Below are 18,597 nucleotides of genomic sequence, written 5' to 3'. Positions count from 1 at the left end.
GATCAGGGTGACCACTCTGGGCCCTGCAATTTCGGGGGTTCCACACCTTTACGTGGAGGCAGCCTCATTTGGGAACAGGCCCCAAATGCTAAGTAACACTGGCCTGTGATTGGGCAGCCCCCCTGGTTCACCTGGATCCCCTTTTACAGCCCCCAGAAAAGCAGGCATGGGAAGAGGGGTGTGCCTGCATTCAAAAGTCAGCTGGTGGCATCGCTTATTTCCCCCCTCCCCTATTTCAAAAAGCAAAGTTCCTCCCTCTGAAAAAGGCACATGTATGTGGATGAGAGAGAGATTGGTAGTTTTGTTTTCTCAACATATTCACATTCAACTGCAGGAATGTGGGGCAAATCCTGAAGTCCGTTAGTTCACTTAATGCTTAATTGCTTAAAGCCAAAGAATGTTGTAAGTAACCCTAAAGAAAAAGCCTGCACTCTGAATTTAGTTAACAATGAAGGTAATTTCTAGAGTGTACTCTGCTCTTTTCTGTTTTTTAGCAGGATGGGAATCCAAAGTAAAAGTAAAACAACTGGTATAATTGAATCCCAAATGTCTTAAAGTTTTTTGCTGGCCTAGGCAAGTTCAATAGGCACTTGCAGGGGGTTAGAAGCATGTTTTGTACGTATATAGTTTCCAAGTCAATCCCTGTCACCTGTTAAAAGCATTCAGAGTTCTTCTAATCTAGACATTTTCTTCAAAGACCTGGGAGTCTAGGCTCTCTGCCTTCTGGTTCAAATTTCAGAGGCAGATTTTCCCTGTGTAATACAGTGCACCCAAAGAACATGATTTGCATCATTATTTCACCCCTCTAGGGATGGCTCGGTTGTCACCTATAGATACACACAGTTTCCCCTCGTATACACATACTTTTTTGAGATTAAGTCCTGTAATTAATAAATGCCTAACTTTTAATCTTTTTCTACATAGCTTAAGGGGGGCAGCTTAGGCTGGCGCATGCATTCTTTTGGGTAAGAATCTGCAAGAATCTCTGTTGCCATAATCTGCCTCAGAAAAGTTTGCTTGATTGGCATAAGCACCAGATGCTAGTAACACTCATGTGAATTTTTTTAAAATGAACTGCTTTTGTCAAGTTTAAATATATATTGGTAATTGTTAATTTGGTATTACATGTCCAGGAATATACAGAGAACAATTGTGCCTTTCTCCTTTTCCTTTTCCCATTAATTCTCTTGCATCTCAGTCAGTTAACTGGGAGCACCTAATACATGTTACTGCTGAAGCTAAGCAAATGTGGACATGCTCACGATCTAGAATGGGAGACAATTTGGAGCCCCATACAAAAGTATAATAGATATTTAAGAAACAAAACCTTGTTCCTCTCTCTTGCATCTAGGGGCAGTTTATTGAATTGTGCAAGACAATGTATAACATGTTTAGTGAAGACCCCAATGAGCAGGATCTTTACCACGCTACTGCAGCTGTGACAAGTTTGCTTTTGGAGATTGGAGAAGTTGGTAAGTTATTTAGTGCGCAGCCTCTTAAGGAGGCAGAGAGTAGCAGCAAAGCCATTCAGAACGCACTTCTTCAGAAGAAGGGAAGCCAGCAGTATCACCTTGGACAACGTGACCCTTTTCAAGATGGCTTCCTTGCGGATGAGGAAGAGAATATTTGTGGTGATGGCACACAGATGGAGGACATCAAGCTGGAAGATTCTTCTCCTAGAGACAATGGAGCTGGTTCTTCCATGCTTATTTCAGATGACGATACTAAAGACGACAGCTCCATGTCTTCCTATTCCGTCCTAAGTGCAGGCTCTCATGAGGAAGACAAATTGCATTGTGAAGACATCGGCGAGGACACGGTTTTAGTGCGAAGCAGCAACCCTTCTCTACCCAGAAGCATGAGCATCGACAGAGACTGGGCTATCACCTTTGAGCAGTTTCTGGCTTCCCTCTTGACTGAACCTGCCCTGGTGCGGTATTTCGACAAGCCAGTCTGCATGATGGCAAGGATTACAAATGCCAAGAATGTGCGGATGATGGGCAAACCCATAATATCTGCAAGTGACTACGAAATCTCTGCTATGTCAGGCTAAGTGGGCCCAGGTAGGGAGGGTTTTTAAAAAACTATTTTTTTGGTTTTTATTACATATTTATTACTGCCTGGCACAGGTCCTGGTGTTTTCAAAAGGTGGTAGTTCTTGCTTATGTGAACATGTTATATTGAACTTTCTCTCGCTGTGGGAAACATTATCAGAATGCTTGTCTTATTGTCAATATATAGGGGGGGGAGGGCATCATTGTCAGTGGTGGGTATGTTATTAGTATTGCTATCCATGGATAAATGGTGACAATTAGTACAATGAACAAAGTTTGTGTATGTTTTAAAAACGGGCCTGAAATCCTGGTAAGGAAGAAACTGGAAGAACTTAAAAGTGGCAGAAGCATTGTGTGCTGCAGCGTGCACATGGAGTTCCTTTGTCTTTGCCATTCCCCTTGAGGGAGGTAGCACAATGTTCACATGCCTTTGGCTCACGCAGAGCTGCTTCCCTCACTGCCGTGAATGGGGAAGCAGAAGCTGCTGCAGGCAGGGAGCACCATGTGTGCACTGGAACCCGATGCCTGTCACGAGATTAGTAGGCTGCGCTAAAAATAGAAAGGGATGCTGTCAACTTGTTTAGGACTCGAAAGTAAGTTCTGTGCAGCATCCCTGGTGGATGTCTCTTGATATAATTTTTTTTTTTTTTAAGAGAGGCCAGTGATTCCTAATACTTTTTAAAATACATTCTTCAGGGATACCGCCATGGACTTGCCTTGACACATGCCAACATCCTGACCTAAACAATTCATAGTACCCCTTTTAAAAATGAGAGGGTTTTTAATATAATTCTGTAGATAATTGTATGTTGTTGAACATTTTAAACCTAGTGTATGGTAGATTAAGAATTCATAGCTTAAGTCTTCATTTTAAAACAGTTATTAGCAGGAATGTAATGGGGGGGATCTGCAAGGAAATGTAACTGAATGTTTGAAAGTCTTAATGAAAACACTGTCACTTTATTATGGATGAATAATGTATAATGTAATTTACTGAATGATACGTTGAATGACAAATGGAGCACCTGCACTTTGAATCTTTGCTTCTTTTTCCAAAACATTAAATGGCGGCACAACTCACTTCCATGGTGCACATATTTCCTTTGCTCAGAGGGTTCCAAGAGGCTCAAAGAGACCCATCCCCGCCCCCAGCCAACCTCAAACACACTATCTATACGCATGCCCGTGTCTGGGGGTGGGGCAAAGCTCTGTTGATACTATGGGAATCCTCTGAATGTGCCTGTGATAGGACTGGATTGTGCCTAATATTTTTTAAATTTCTTAGGTGATTAGGTCCAAATCATTCTTACATGCCTGAACTATATTTGCTGCCTTCAGAAAATCTTTCCACCTCCTTTTTGTTTTTTTATATATTGTATGTTATGATCATGTAACTTTTCCAGGTGTATTTTTTTTAAGCCAAAACTATTGCTTTAATTCTTATTTAAGATACTGAACTGTCTGACGTGGTTTTAGCCACAGTAGGTAAATGTAATCAAGGCTCTTTTTTGTTTTTTGAAAGAGATATTAAACTATTATCAGATGGAAAATTGCAACTGTCTTTCATGGTGTAACTCTTTTAGCTTGACTTCTACTGAGTTAAATAGCAGAGAAATCAGATTTATTGCAGGGGAGTGAGACTTTCTCTACAACAGGGGTAGCCAACATGCAGTCCCTCTATAGCCGGGTGATGCAGTCCCACATCCCATCATATAGATCAGGCCTGGGTAACTTGTGGCCCTTGCAGTTGTTGCTGAACTCAAAACTCCTCTCATCCCTGTGTTCCACAAACAGACTTAGCAAGTAGTACTCTTGTAACACAAGTACTCTTGTAGCAACATTGGAACCTACAAAGGGGACTGTGAAAACAATAAATACAACATACCTGAGCAAAACAAAGCTTCTGATCAACTTGATCTTTATTTGCTAGCAGTCATTCCACACCCAAACAAGAATCACATTTTATTGCTTCCAAACTACACACAGTTAGTAATGGGCAATGCTCTTGCTCCACAAAGGTTTACAAGTCACTGCCCATATGTGTTCCTCACAGTGGAAAAGGGCAGCAACAGAAAAAACTGTCACCAGCCTGAGCACCACAGAAGTAACCAGTACAAGTGCACATCATAAGGACAAGAAACAGTAAGTTATCAGTACAGGCTACAGAACCTTACTAATGCAACTGTAATTGTGACACTTTTGACATACATTTGGAAAGCTAAAAAGCAGGTTGTTATAGAAGAGGATTCTGTGGTCTCTATATCTGCCTCTTGGATATTTTTACATGATCTTTTAGTGCATCTGTGGCTATGGCAAATAATCCAATGAACCCGGACACCTAAATACAGCACAACCAATAATATGGCCTCTCTAGTTTATGAATAGTGTCTGTGATAGTTGGCAATTCCAGATTGAAGCTCCACTACAAGTTTAAAAGTATACCCTTTTTCCTAGAGTTTTTTCATTTGCAGGCATTCAACAAATATTATGGCTCATATTGCTATAAGTGATTTTTGTAATTTGCTCCCTTTAAGGAAGCTGTTTACTACTTGTTTGTCTTAAGATATTTTAATGCTTGCTTCATTTCCTAGTTGAGTCCAGTAATATGCACTCAAGTGCCCAAGATTTTTATGAAATCCATTTTTTCTATAAGCCAAACTTTAAGTGTTATTTGGTTGTGCCATAGAGCTTAATTTGGAGATCAATATTTTTTCCAGCTAATAACCATTTTTGTGAGAATGCAATTTGAAACGTTGTGGGTTAGATCCAGATAGATGAGCAGAACTCTGCTCCCATAATGGGTCTCTGCTGGTTCATCCCCCAGCACTGCTCCCCAAAAGCAACTACAAAAGTCAAGGAACCAATCCGGAATGGATAGGGCAGGGAAAGCAGTGATTAGAATGAGAAAGTGGGAGAATTCAGTAGGACTGCCTTGAGCAGGTGGAAATGCAAGAAGCCGCCTCTGGTTTCAAGTCTGTAAAAGGAACTTTTATGCGAGCAGCTGGATCTGCCTTCCCACAATGTATCATACAGTCACAGGTTCAAAAGCTTTTGGAGAAACGTTAATAGTGAAAGTGATACACATAGATGTCTACATGTTTTTCCATGTAGCCCTCTCACCTCACACCACATAGAGAAAAACAATGTGAACAGCTATGTGAAAAAATAAATGGCTGCTTGTGTTTTCAATGTGTCTTTGTTTCTTTCTAAAGAAACAGTGCAGATATACTAGTATATTGTCTCACGATTGTCACAATGCAATATTTAGTGAAAAACCCTGTTTTACAACATATTTCTATCTACTACCAGTCTCTTTAGGTTTTCACAGCTCAAAACTAGAGTAAGTGGTTCAACTACAAGTCTAGAATGAATTATTCTCAAAAAGAAATGGGCAAATACATATACAAGCTAAACAGCTACTGGAATACATTGGCCCAGTTCAGTTGTAGCCATTTGTCTGATAAATCATAGGTATTTGACCAGGAGCTACTGACTCATGCATTTTCCCCTTCCCCCTAGTAGCCATCTTCAATAAAGCTTGCCTACTTTCTTTAAATGTTTCCCAGAATGTCTGCACATGCAAACTGTGGCTTAAGGGCTACCTTCCAAATTAGCTTCAAATTCTTTTTTGGAGGTAATCTGAATGTCCAAGAAGGTGGTAGTTTAAGAATTCAAGAAAACTTTGCCAAACTGAACACATGAGGGGCAGGGCAAGAGATGGTTTGTCTCTTGTCCAATAAACTATACTTTAGCAGACCAGGATCATTACAGCTGAATGAGACCCATGTATTTAAAAACCAATGAAGAATGGCCTTATTAAGTTTAGTTATTATACCTAAGCATTACACCCATATAGGATAGCTACATCACTATCTGTAATTAAGGAACACAGCTTTACAAAAAAATCAACAATACATTTAAGATACAAATTTGGAAGATACAAATTTGTTCCAGTAAGGAATGAGAATTTCAAAATATTTACAACACAACTGGTGGCTTCAAAACTTTAGAAACCTCTTTCCTAAAAATTGTCAACTATGATTGTTAGCACCATTGAAAAGAATATTTATACTGCCTGAAACTGGGTATGTTAGCATTATATCACTTTGTGCTCTGTTGATAATCATTTTCATTTAATATGTTAGTTTTTACAAAAATAAAATAAAACCCTAAAACTAGTCTGTTTGCTGGTTTATATTTTAATTGTTGCATAATCTAGCCCAGAGTTTTGGTAGAATGACAACTCAAACATCACTAGCATTAGGGAGTTGACAAAGTTTATAATCTATCAGTCTTCCTTAGGTTTATCATCTGACAGGAAAAGATGAACTCGTTAAAAATAAAAAAATACAGATTGTACTGGAAGGGCTCAGGTAGATTCAGCCTACCAAATCCCTACAGGTCCAAATTGATGAAATCACAGGAACAATGTAGATGCTACTGTTCACATGCACAATGTTGCATCAGCTTTATTTTTTGCAGAGCCATTGATTCTTATTTAATACTATTGTAGTAAACAAATAATGTGACAACTATATATGAATACATACCTTAAAATCTTTTCTGGTATATTTTCTAGAATTTTCTATTGCCTCTATATTTAAAGCATTTAGTATAGAAGATCAAGGTTTCTTTTAAGTAAAATAAATGAAATTTCTTAAATTAAAAAAGGTTGTCAATTAAGCCATTTCAAAGAAAAACCCAAATGGAATCAAGTGTGCAATAAATGTGCCTAATAGCATACAGAAAAGGAAAATACATTTACAACAGTTTCAGCCAGGAATGATTTTTGTATACATTCTGATACCATGAACCACTAGATGCAGTGCTCATATATAACCAGGTACACACTTCTCTGTGAAGACAAATCTCCAACTAGTGGGAGAAAATAGGGTTGTCCCTATACAGAGAGAGCTCATATGGACTTTTTGGATTGTGCCCCAATGCATTTTGCAGATATCACATTTCTCTTGAAAGATTTCTTGTATTGCACAAAAGTGATCAAACATCTCTAAAAACAGATGTAAACACTGAAAAGCCTTCTGTGATCCACTCCATCTCTCTGTCAGGGCTCTACTGCTCTGGTAGAAAGGAACTTCGATAAGCATTTTATTTCCCATAAGTTAGATATCATCAATTTTGCTTTGTCCTTTTTGTTACTGTTCTAGATAAATTATTACTTTTAGATGTCACAGGTTTTAGAGAATACTTCCAGCATATGTAATGCCTACAATGTTGCCATGTGGCATCATATGTTCTTCCCATGGCTTTCTGCTGCACTCTTCTTCCTTATCAGCAGTCTAATTAGTCGATTTTCAGCCAGTAAAATGAAATAGGAATTTGATCAATTCCAATATCAATTCTTACAACAAAGCCAGCATGTTTTAGGAACTGACCAGCAACGACTCAGTCTCAGCTTCAGATTTGAAGCGCACATGAAGTAAGTACAAGGCACTTTAAAAAGATTAATCTTTGAACTAATTACCCTATCCCTAAAGCAAGGCTACCTGCAACTAAAGTTTGATTAGAAGCATTTTAAACATGCTTATTCAATAGTTGAAGAATCTTTAGATTGTCTCGGAATATGCCATCTGAGTTGCCTTCTTCAATACAAAATAGCAGTGTATTAAAGAAAATTTACTTAATTGCCCAATTATCTTCTACTGAATATTTGGAGCTCTAGTATTCTTAAGCTTTAGCTGTGAACTTAAGTGACAAAAGAAAAAGGGAAATAGAGCAATGGTTGATATGTGAAGGCAGTTACAACATCTTAAATAAAAATAGTCTAGTACAGGAAAATATATTTAACTTAATATATTTATGATAAAATGCAAAGACCTATTTAAAAACAAAAGTTTTAACTCTGGCAATGTTTAAGCATGCTGCCATGAGAAAAATCAAACAAACAGTCTTCAATAAACAGAAGTAAAGCTTTTTTCTCATACACCCAAATCATGTAACCTGCTAGTGTGTTCCCCCACCCCAGTAGTGTAATAATAAAAGACCATGTGTTCCAGGTTAGAAGAGAGAAAATACAACCTAATACATTTAAAACAAAAGCTATTTCTGTTCAAGAAGTATTGCAACATCTCTGGTTGTAAGCTAACACCAGTCAAATATGGAAAAGAAGCTATTGCTAGAGAAAATGTAGCACAACAAGAACCTGTTTCATCTGCTAGGTATACAAAAATTATGAGGATCTGTGGTACAGAAAGGATCTTTGTCTCTAAAAAGTTCTTACCTTCAGCAAATAGGATACAGACCTAAGTAAGTGTTGATTGTCCAAGCTCTCTCAACCACTTTTTTAATAAAAAAAATAGATGTATAAAACTTTGTGATCACTAAGTGAAGTTTTTGGTTAAATATGAGAATCCCAGTCAAGTGCATAATTTTTATAGACAGAATCCAAAGGAATGCACATTACTATATTTCGTTTCTTAAGGCAAGGACTACATCGTAATCCAGAAGATGTTTTTTGACTTTTTCATGAAACTTCTCTCTATACTGGTTGAAGTACATAATACTTTCAGGCTTTTCTTCAAACCAAAATTTGTCAAATTCGTAAGCCAAATAACCTGTAAAGACCAAAACATAGAAAGTGTATTGAGACAACACATGTGTTTGCCTCTAAGCAGCTTAAGAGCCATTAATTTCAGTATGTCTACTTGAGTAAATCTTAGCTGAATACCACCAAAGAGAGCTACTTCAGGCACATGCAACCAAAAGCTTGGACACTGGCACTATTTTTGAAATGTAGAAGCTATACCAAATTACTTTTGAAATTACAGTTTCAAATTTGGTATGCTTTGCATAAAATATGCACTTATAAGGAAAATCAATAATCTTGTATTTCCATATACTGTATGTATGCAACAAAGAAGAGGACACATACAACAGCATACTAAGCTTCGGGGAACACTACAAAAGAATTTAGCAGTCATTTGTTTCATTTCCCATTATTATTAGTAGTAGTATAATATTCTATACCCGTAGATTATGGCTTGTTCATATAATTTATATATTTGTTCATATGACCATCTCTCTCAGCTTAATAACCTGTTAACCATAGATTCCCAAAACAGACAAAAGGGGGGACCATAGTTAACTGAAGACTTCCTGGTTGGTTTGCTCACTTGAAAGGGCTAAACACAAAGCCATAGGGTTCACTCCTATCTTGGGTTATTAAGCAAATATATTATTTTTGGAACACATGCAATATGTGCCAAAAAAAGTCAAAGCTTACAGTGGTGTGTATGGCTCCACTCTTCTGTAGACAAATACACATGATAGACGCTTGATTACATTTATTTCTTCTCCAGTAGTGTAATGTGTGTATAAGTGTATAATGTGTGTATAAGGCCTTTGAAATTCATCTTTCATTTAAATATAGAGAAGCATTATTTTTCCTGAAAGCATATTGATACTCCTTACTTGCGCCTTTGAGATGCAACAGCATTGACAGGAACATGGTAGGATTCAAAATGTTTTCCAGAAAACACAGCAGATTCTTTTTTAAAAAAAGCTCTCTCCAAACGTTATGGTTGAACATATTAACAAAATAGAGAGAACATTCTGCCTCTAAGTTCAGAAACAGCAGCTTCCAAACCACTGAAGTTGTTATCCATATATAAAAGATAGTTGAAGATACTCACAATAAAACTGATGGAAGTCTTTCATTTGTGGTTCACCAGGAACCAAGTTGTAGAAGTGAGTTCTTAAATGTCCATTCTTCAATAAATTGTAAGCCATTTCTGTCAAATTGATCCCAACTATTGCATAAGAATATCTGCAATACACAGACATTATAAGCATTATAGTTTTTGATTTCTGCATTTTAAGCAGTATAAATGTCAAGGATAACCAAAGGCAAACTATTTACCTTTATGTTTATTTTATAAGTCTTGAGACATCTTCAGTGTTAACAATTTTTTAAAAAATATAAATTTATTCATTCTATGCATAACCTCCTAATTTAGCAATACTGCAATGTCTGCCTATTGTTCCAAGACCATTCACTGGGCCCTAGTGTTACCAAAGTTAAACATGACTCCCATGTCCAAACACAATTTTCAAATTACTAAGAGAAGTGAATATAAGATACTTAAAAACACCACTAAAACTACACTAAGGTAATTCAAATTATGCAATGTGTTCATATTATACAAATTAAGCAATTTGCCTTTATTTGACCATTTTGCAGCATGTACTCATTTGCTGCTAATGATAGGATGGGGCAAGAAGCTATTTGTATCTGTGGTGTAGAATGACAGCTATTTAAAAATGTGTGTTATTATCCCTCACCTAAAACAGGCTTCCCCAACTTGGCAGTCTCCAGAAGTTTTGAACTATAACCCCCCATCATTTCCAGCTAGCATGGTCAACAGTCAGAGATAATGGGAGTTGTAGTTCAAACATTTGAAAGGCACCTGGTTGGGGAACATCTCTTATGACATGGAAAAAATAAATAAAAAATTAAAAAACATTTATGAAATAGGCTTTATCTAATAATGATAGTGAGAGAAACAGTATCTTAAGCTTCAAGTACCAATTCACACTGCAGCAAATATTTTAAAATTAAGTTTAAAAGGCAGTATTGTTGAGGACAGCATTGCTATTTCATTTGGCTTTACTTTTAGGATTTTATGTGGGTAGAGCACTATTAAGGACTGCAACCTAGCAATCTGCTATGCTTACTGATCCTGAAAAACAGGAACAAGGTATTTATAGACAGCCTCCAACTTGACATGCTTCCCATTTGCTCACATGCGTACATAATGTGGATGGAAGACACTGATTGTGTTTGTTCAAAACTACAAAGCAACATTTAATGCAGTTCCTTTAATGGAGGTGTCTAGTCCAATTTTACTGGATGAGTTTCAGTTATTAACGCCCAAGAATGTTGATAAGATGCTTGGACAGGTTCAGCCTAATGGAAAATCCCTAAGGTTATACATATACAGTAGAGGAGCAAGAGAGAAAAAGTTACTAGGGTCTTTTGTGTGAAGACATCAACAGGACCACATACAACAGAGGTACAGTGCAAAAGTGAGATAGGACAGGCGTAAGGCTAACATGCAGTGAAAAAATATTTTCGCTTATGGGATCCCTAGAAATTACTGGATTACGCTCACAAATATAGAACAGGAGGTGTAGAAGATAAATATACTTTCAGATTATTTATTAGAAACTAAAGTAATAATGATAGCTTTGCTTTTTCAGGTTTAAGAGTCAATTATGACAGCAATTTTATTAAAAAGTAGCTTACCCCAGTTTTGGATTATTTGAGCGAGAAAGAATTTGACGAGCTTCACGGGGATAGTGTTTACTAAAATATCTGAAAATATATGTACACACAAAGTAACTATGTTTGCAAGAGACTGCTTATACTAGCAATGATTAAAAATTACTTTTCTAAACATTCACATTATAACCACGCCTTGCAAAGTCAATTGCTCTACAGTATAATTAATGGTGTTAATAAATTCATGAACAGTAGGACAATAGCTTTTGAAATAAGATAGATTAATAACTAGATTGGCAGGTTGTTGAAGACTGAACCCAATACCCTCTTTTTAATAGCCATTTACATCAGCAAAAGAATACCCACTGTTACATAATATTTTTTACTTACAGGAGATTAGTTAATCCCAGCATGCCCATTCCTCTGAAGTCTGTTTTAGGGTCATCACCTTGGAAACCAATGTCACACCACTGCTTCGTGATTCTAGCCTTCAGTTTTTCATGGGGCATCAACAAATTCCAAAGCTGTATAAATATGCTACTGTTAACAGAATTATCAGTATTTCCCCCAACTCATTCTAAATACAAATAGGTATCATTAATGAAACTGGATGCCATACAAAATGGCAAAATGGCATAAGCATTCTGAAACACAGGATGCAAAGAAATGTATTAACAAGGAAGCTTTTTTTTTCAGTGTGGCAAGCGATAAAGAGCTTTCATGGCAATCTGCTTTGGGCATGAAGCTCTCCTGTGCACATAGGACTCCCTGCTCATTTCAGCGGATCTATGAAGACAGTTTTCCTCCTCCTATTGAATTCAATGTAGCAGTTAGTCCAGAACTCCACATAGGCACCAGACTGAATGAACTTGTACTAAAGCATATGGACTCACAACCAACAAATATAAAACTGCAACCCACCAAAGTCACACTTGCTTTGCAGGTGTTGTCTAGCAGCTCACTAAAGAATGGCTGTTAAATTATCCCCTCCAGTCCAGCATTTTGTATCTGAGCTATCCCATGTGTTCTAGGCCTCAGTAACTAGAGTCATACTACTATTAAAAATCAGATTGCAATTTTTAACAAACCTGGAAAAACACCAATTATTTTTCTAACCACCTCTCCTAATCTGTTTAATTCCTTTTTAAAGCTATTTAAACAAGTAGCTATCATTGTATCCTGCCTGTGGCAATGAATTCCATAAATTAAGTATGCTGTGTGAAATACTTCCTTTTGCCTTTTCAAAACTTAATGCTAAATCAATTTCATTGGACGGCCTTGTGTTTTAGTATTATTATGAGACACAACTTTCACCAATCCCTTTCTTCACATCACTCATAACTGCATGAACCTCTATTGCAGATAAGAGTTGCTGATCTAGTGGCCTTACTACATTAGCCGGGCTATTTTAACTTCAGTAGACTGAGTTCATAATTGATGCTTGTTTGTAACATCACAAATTGGACATTAAATATGCCATAAGGGCACAAAACCTAATTTTTTTACCTCCATTAGTTGCTCTTCATGTTTATTATTATCAGAGTTATATGGCTGTTTTCTCAGCTCTTCTACAGCCAAATAAAGTTTCTTACATCCTGATATCTGGAGCAAACTTAATTGCAGCTTTGAAGCAAACCTATAATATAGGAAAACACAGAGAGAATTATAATTAACAGCTGCAATAAAAGAGCACAGCTGTTAGTTCCAGTTGAAAATCATATAACCTTCATTTCCCAGACCACCTTGCTTACCATTCTAAACTATGACAAATAGGCCACAGAAGTTAGGGTATCCCTGTCCAGATAGGAGTGTGGCTGGACCACCAGCCAAAACTGACAGAAGGCACTCTGCTCCACCAAGGCCACCTGGGTCTCAAGCAACAGTAATGGATCCAGGAACACCCTCAAGCTACATACCTGCTCCTTAAGAGGGATTGTACCCTCCTCAAGAGCAGGAAGTCTCCCATCCATCCAGTCTAGGGAACCACCCACTAACAATGCCTTTGTCTTATCTGGATTGAGCTTCAGTTTATTGGCTCTCATCCAGTCCACTACCAAGGCAAGTCTAGCACATCCGTTGCCATGCCTGTGGATGTAAAGGATAAATAGAGCTGTGTGTCGCCCGCATATTGCTGACAACAGACTCTGAAACTCCAGGTGACTCCACTCAGCAGCTTCATATAGATATTAAACAACATGGGAGATAGAATTGAGCCCTCAGCAACAACACAATGAAACCCCAATGTTGCCGAAAAACACTTTTCAAGCATCACTCGCTAAAGATGATAGAGTAGGACCAGAACCACTGTAAAGCAGTGCTGCCCACCCCCAATTCAAATAGCCTCTACAGGAGTATACAATGGCCAATGGTATCAAAAGGCAGGCACATTGCCAAAGTCTTTCTCCCAACAGAAGTCATTATAAGGTAATCAGGGCAGTTTCTGTGCCAAAGCCAAGCCGAAATCCCAACTGAAATGGATCTAGAAAACCGGTCTCCTCCAAGAGCACCTGGATCTGCTCGGTGACCACCTGCTCAAGAACATTGCCCCCAAAGGGGAAGTTGGCAACTGGCCGGTATTTCCTTAGGTTCTCAGAATCATGTATTTCAGATAACGAATGTTACTGTGTATCATTCTATCTTCACTGAAGTCCACAGCAAAACTGCTGATTTCAATGAAGTCAGACTCAGATTATTGCTTATTAACACACTTTTAAAAATAGTTTTTAAGCAAATCTCTTAAGAATCACATTACTATGTATGAATTACAAGATAAACTAAATGCATTTTATGAAGACTAATTTGAATGAATTACTAATTCTCAGTGTCTATTTGAACAAAACACATTTTCAATGACCTCAAAGATAAAGTTCCAAACAAGGTATCTTTAGAACAATAATAGGCTTACACTGCATCCTTCTGTGTATTAATCTTCTTTTGTTCTATGATGAGTGCCACACATTTTTCCACGTCATCTTTAGAAGAATACACAGCCCTTTGTAAAGCCTGATAAATACAAGTAAAACATCAATCTTCTGACACAAAATATCATCTGTTTTAATTGCAGTTACTTACATTTCAGGAGAAGATTACTATGAGCAGGGACTCCACAACCTGTTCTGGATGGAGTCATACTCTCTCAAAAGGATCAAGTTCACAGTTTGGGAGTGTGGGAATAAGCTGGCTGGTGGGGCTTGTGAAGTTCAGTGCACAGCGCTTTAAAGACACCACTGAACAGCTGACTGCAATGTCTGCAAACTTCTTCTGACTCTGCCACATCTTTACCCTGCCCCACACCTTACATGTTAGGCATAGGACAGGTGGGTGTGGCTTGACCATAGTAGTCTGGGCCAGATGGGAAGGCCAAGCACATTTAATTAGACCTAAGGACCAGAGATTCCTCAGCACTGGTGTATGAATACACAGTTTCATTAACAGCAAGCCAAAAACTGTAGCACAGCAGTGTTGTTATAACTGCAGATAATGTAAACTAAGCAGGCTCATAAATCAGACTTGATCTAGTTTGCATCCAATCTAGTTCTTGACTAGCCTTGGTTGGCATATCATTGCTACAGCAATGATAAAGCCAATCTTGTGCACATTTACTCAGAAGAAGCCCAACCAGGTGCAAATTAAAATATTGGGCCTCTTTTTTTAGAAAAATGATGAGGAACCAAAGACCAGAAAACTTAGTTCTGTATGCTTTAGAGCTGTGTTTCTTACATAGTGCCTTTCATGAATGTAACTATGGAGGTTTTCTAATCAAAGGTGGGGAGGGAATTGGGCTTGACTTTACATGCTGGGTATAATATAAAGTTAACCTACCTTACACTTTGATGATTCCAATGAATGTTCTGCATTAAGATAAAAACATGCATGTTTTAAAAGAAATTCATAGACCCTAGATTCTGATTTCTAAAATTACACAAGACAATTGAATAAGCACGATTGTAACCGTGGTTTAATACCTCTAATTTATTTATTTCATGTATTAATTGCTTCCCATAAGTGATTTAACAATAAAAACAACTATATATAAAATTTCTAATCTAAGAGAGTTAAAAACTAGAATAAAAATATCAGTGTAAAAGGCTTGTTGGTGTTGGTTTTCAACAGACACCAAAAATACAGTAAAGACAGTGCCTGTCTGGTATGGAGCATAAGGGAGTTCAAATTGGAAGGCGCCACCACAATAAAGGTCCAATTCCTACATTGTAAGGAAAAGACCTCCCAGTGTACTGTTGAAGCATGCTAACCACACATGTAAACATACTTCAACAGCTAGCATGCAATTGCAGATGACTCCACAAGCACTATTACAGTAAAATGAATAGGAGTTCCAGGAGGATTACAGGGGCAGGGAAACAAAAATGTCACACGCATAAGGTGAAAGCATCCCTATCCCCTCTCTGATTTGAACATTTCTATGCAAATAAGGCATGAAATGCAGCAGGGGAAAATGGCTTGGCTGTGTTTCAAGTCACAAGTGTAAACACACCCTTAGCCTTTTGCAGCAAAAAAAAAAAAAAGGAGATCCATGTGGAGTTACTAATCTCCAAGAGAGATGCAGGAAAGACAACAATGCCTAGAAGAACCAGGAGGCTATAAATGCAGGCGCCAGGATTTCAAGAGGCAGCAGACCAAGGGAGTGAATCAGATTAGAAAATTAAGCTTGAGAATGAAAGATGGGAGGTCCAAAGGAATGAAAATAAAAGACCTGAAGAAAGAAATGAGATGAGAATGGCTGGAGCAACTGAAAAGGCAAGGAACCAGTATTTTAATTTGAAATAACTATTTGTCTATAGGACTTTATTTTACAGCTACTGTACCAGCTTACATACTGAATAGGGAACACACTGCAAAAGACAAAACCACAATACACTACATTGTGTATATTGTCAACTGTCTCCTCTGTTGAATCAATAGCCTTATCTACATGAATTTTAGCCACCCAAAATTAAGGACATAGAAGGAAGGTAAATATTTATGGAAGGTGAAAATCTTGAAATTCTCTCTTGTTCTGTGGTTGTCAAACTAACTTTGGAGATTGAACATAACAATTTATGTATAAGCTTGTATATTTCAAATATATTACCTATCCGTAGTGTCCTTTCTGCTCTTTTCATTGAGCCATCACAGATACGCTGCAGTTCACATTTTCCAGTCAACTGTCTCAAGATCCATTTTAGCCAAAATCGAAAGATATTTCTATACAAATAGCTCCATAAGTGTACAATCATTTTCTATAACACCAAAAAAAAAAAAAAAACCACAAATGGTGACTGAGTATAACAAATACTCAAAAATTCTGTACTATGTTAATTTAGAAGGCCCATGCAGCCTAGTGGAACATATTCCCACGTAAGTGTGCACAGAATTAAATGCAAACCTTAAATTCCAGTACTAGCTGCTTCAAGCCATTAAACTATTGGAGCACTTCACCCAAAACTAAATAATGCTGAAATCCTAAATTCAATTACTTGGGAGTAAGACAGGAGTGCCTGGCGTGCTCTGGTCCATGGGGTCACAAAGAGTTGGACACAACTAAATGACAACAACAAAAATCTAATTGAATTCAGTGGAGTTTACTTCTGACTAGAGATATACAGAGCCTGCAGTGTACTTAAGAATTTGAAACCAACAAAATTAGGGTTGCATTTGTATCACAGTTACTTGGGAGCATGCCCCATTGATGTCTCAATACAATGCCTCAAACTGGGTTTTGCTTGCTTTTTAAAAACTGCTCCTGCTCTCATTTTCTTGCAGACTAGAGACATGAAGGCGGGGGGGGGGGCATTTAGGGAGAGGGATAGTTTTCCCCATTTTTCCATCCCCCCCCCCATTTTGTCTTCACATCTGTATTGCAGACAAAGTCCTTATTCTCCCAGGCTTTCTAAGTTTTGAGTTTTAGTTGCTGGGCTTACTGTCCATTCAGCACTTGGTTTGATTTCATGCTGGGCTTACTGTCACTTGGTTTGACTTCATGCTGATTTTACAGTCATTTACCATTCCAGAAAACATCTGGTTAAACTCTTAACCATTAAAGGATAAACATATAAACACACTATATAAACATTTAAGAACATCTTAATCCCTTCACCTCCGCTAGCAGCAAAGGTATCAGAAGCAATGATTGCAGAAATCGTAACAGAACGGTAGTTTTAAAAGGCAATTTTATTGCACGTGAGTTACTCTCATGATTGTGAGCTCACTGCTGTCTTGCTGCTTCTTCCCGAGCTCTTAAAAAAAAGGAATACTCAAGCGCCAGCTTTTACTGGCTTGATTCTGGCCAGCATCTTCTCTAGGGTATCTCCACAGGACCTAAACATTTGCAAATATGTTTGTACTGTAAAACCTGCAGGGATTCATTCACATATATATATATATGGAGGTTCTGTTTCAAGAGGCCACTGCAGCATACCAAAAGATCCCGTCTTAGTGTACGCAGTCACAAACAAGTCCTCCCGCCTACCGGCTCCCTATTGAACCTGATCCCGGAAGCGAATATCGGGCCAGAGAAGAGCAGCTGGTTTGAAAGGGGACGAGCCTATAGGCGGTATTGTCCCCGCCGCCCCATTTTCCAGGGTCCTCTCGCCGTCCCCTCCCCTGCACGCTCCACCAGACGCTCCACCCCGCCCCCACCTCCCCGCCCTTAAACGGTACCAAACTCTGGTCACACCATCCCAAGCGAGAGCGCGGCAGGCCGGGCAGCGGCCTCACTTCACCTTCACGCCAGCAGCTCCCTCCCACGGCCCACCATAAAAGGAAGTTGCCTCCCCCACAGACCCGGAAGTGAGTGATGTGGCCCGAGATGGGGGAGGGGTTGGGTTGGCTGTTTATAACCGTCCTGTCAGAGAAACACGTCCCTTAGCAAACCATTCCCAACTCCTTTCCCCACCTCCTTAGAAAGGACATGAGCGTCCGTGTCCGCGGGGGCTTCCATGGTGCCCACCAGGCGAACGCAGACCGGCCCGTAAGGGCCGAAAAGGGCGGAGCGGGGGGATGGGTGGGTCTTCCGTTATGTCCGTTTAACGACGCCGAACGGGTGGGCGGGGCTGCCCACAGCGGCGGGCCCCGCGTCGAAAGCGTGCGGGCGGTCGCCGCTGTTACCGGGGCAACAGACGCTCGCGACGGCCAAAGGGGGCGGGGCATCGCTGCCTCGTCTCCTGCGTGCCTAGGCGCCGCTCTGACAGTTGGGAGGCGGACGCCGGTTGAGCGCGTAGCTGTCAACTTTTCCCTTTTCTTGCGAGGAATCCTATTCGGAATAAGGGAATTTCCCTTTAAAAAAGGGAAAGTTGACAGCTA

General features: G+C 38.8%; 2 protein-coding genes across 7 annotated transcripts in view; one reads left to right on the top strand and one right to left on the bottom strand.

Moving 5' to 3' along the window:
- TBC1D9 (TBC1 domain family member 9) overlaps positions 1-3,604 on the top strand; it is a 50,227-nt gene extending 46,623 nt beyond the window's left edge. For both annotated transcript variants that reach the window (XM_081925939.1, XM_081925940.1), the window contains exon 21: positions 1,352-3,604. In XM_081925939.1, coding sequence (XP_081782065.1) covers positions 1,352-2,053 — 702 coding nt within the window. In that variant the 3' untranslated portion in view covers positions 2,054-3,604. The remainder of the gene's footprint in view (positions 1-1,351) is intronic.
- Positions 3,605-3,955: 351 nt separating this feature from the next.
- Positions 3,956-18,355, bottom strand: ELMOD2 (ELMO domain containing 2). 5 transcript variants are annotated; one of them, XM_081926208.1, is made up of 9 exons: positions 18,191-18,355; positions 16,388-16,535; positions 15,118-15,146; positions 14,201-14,298; positions 12,802-12,931; positions 11,686-11,819; positions 11,320-11,388; positions 9,707-9,840; positions 3,956-8,629 (listed from the first exon to the last, which is right to left on the bottom strand). In XM_081926208.1, exons 1-9 carry the CDS (start codon positions 18,233-18,235, stop codon positions 8,478-8,480), a joined length of 939 nt encoding a protein of 312 aa, XP_081782334.1. In that variant the 5' UTR covers positions 18,236-18,355; the 3' UTR covers positions 3,956-8,477. The 5 variants fall into 5 exon arrangements, with proteins under 5 accessions (XP_081782334.1, XP_081782335.1, XP_081782337.1 ...); XM_081926209.1 differs by lacking the exon at positions 18,191-18,355 and adding an exon at positions 17,972-18,059; XM_081926211.1 differs by lacking the exon at positions 18,191-18,355 and adding an exon at positions 18,018-18,041.
- Between the last annotated feature and the right edge of the window lie 242 nt (positions 18,356-18,597).

The sequence above is a fragment of the Podarcis melisellensis genome (assembly GCF_964234715.1).
Source record: "Podarcis melisellensis genome assembly, chromosome: 9".
Lineage (NCBI taxonomy): Eukaryota > Metazoa > Chordata > Lepidosauria > Squamata > Lacertidae > Podarcis > Podarcis melisellensis.
Note: the sequence above shows the minus strand (reverse complement) of the source record. Positions and strands in the feature narration are given on the sequence as shown.

Bases quoted from the DNA above. Each gene is read 5' to 3' on its own strand.
- ELMOD2 (XM_081926208.1), bottom strand. From the start codon at position 18,235: ATGGAAGCCCCCGCGGACACGGACGCTCATGTCCTTTCTAAGGAG. The intron at 15,147-16,387 runs GTAATATATTTG...ATCTTAATGCAG, and splicing joins AGAAAGGACACTACGGATAG to AACATTCATTGGAATCATCA. The intron at 11,820-12,801 runs GTAAAAAAATTA...ATATTTATACAG, and splicing joins ATGAAGAGCAACTAATGGAG to CTTTGGAATTTGTTGATGCC.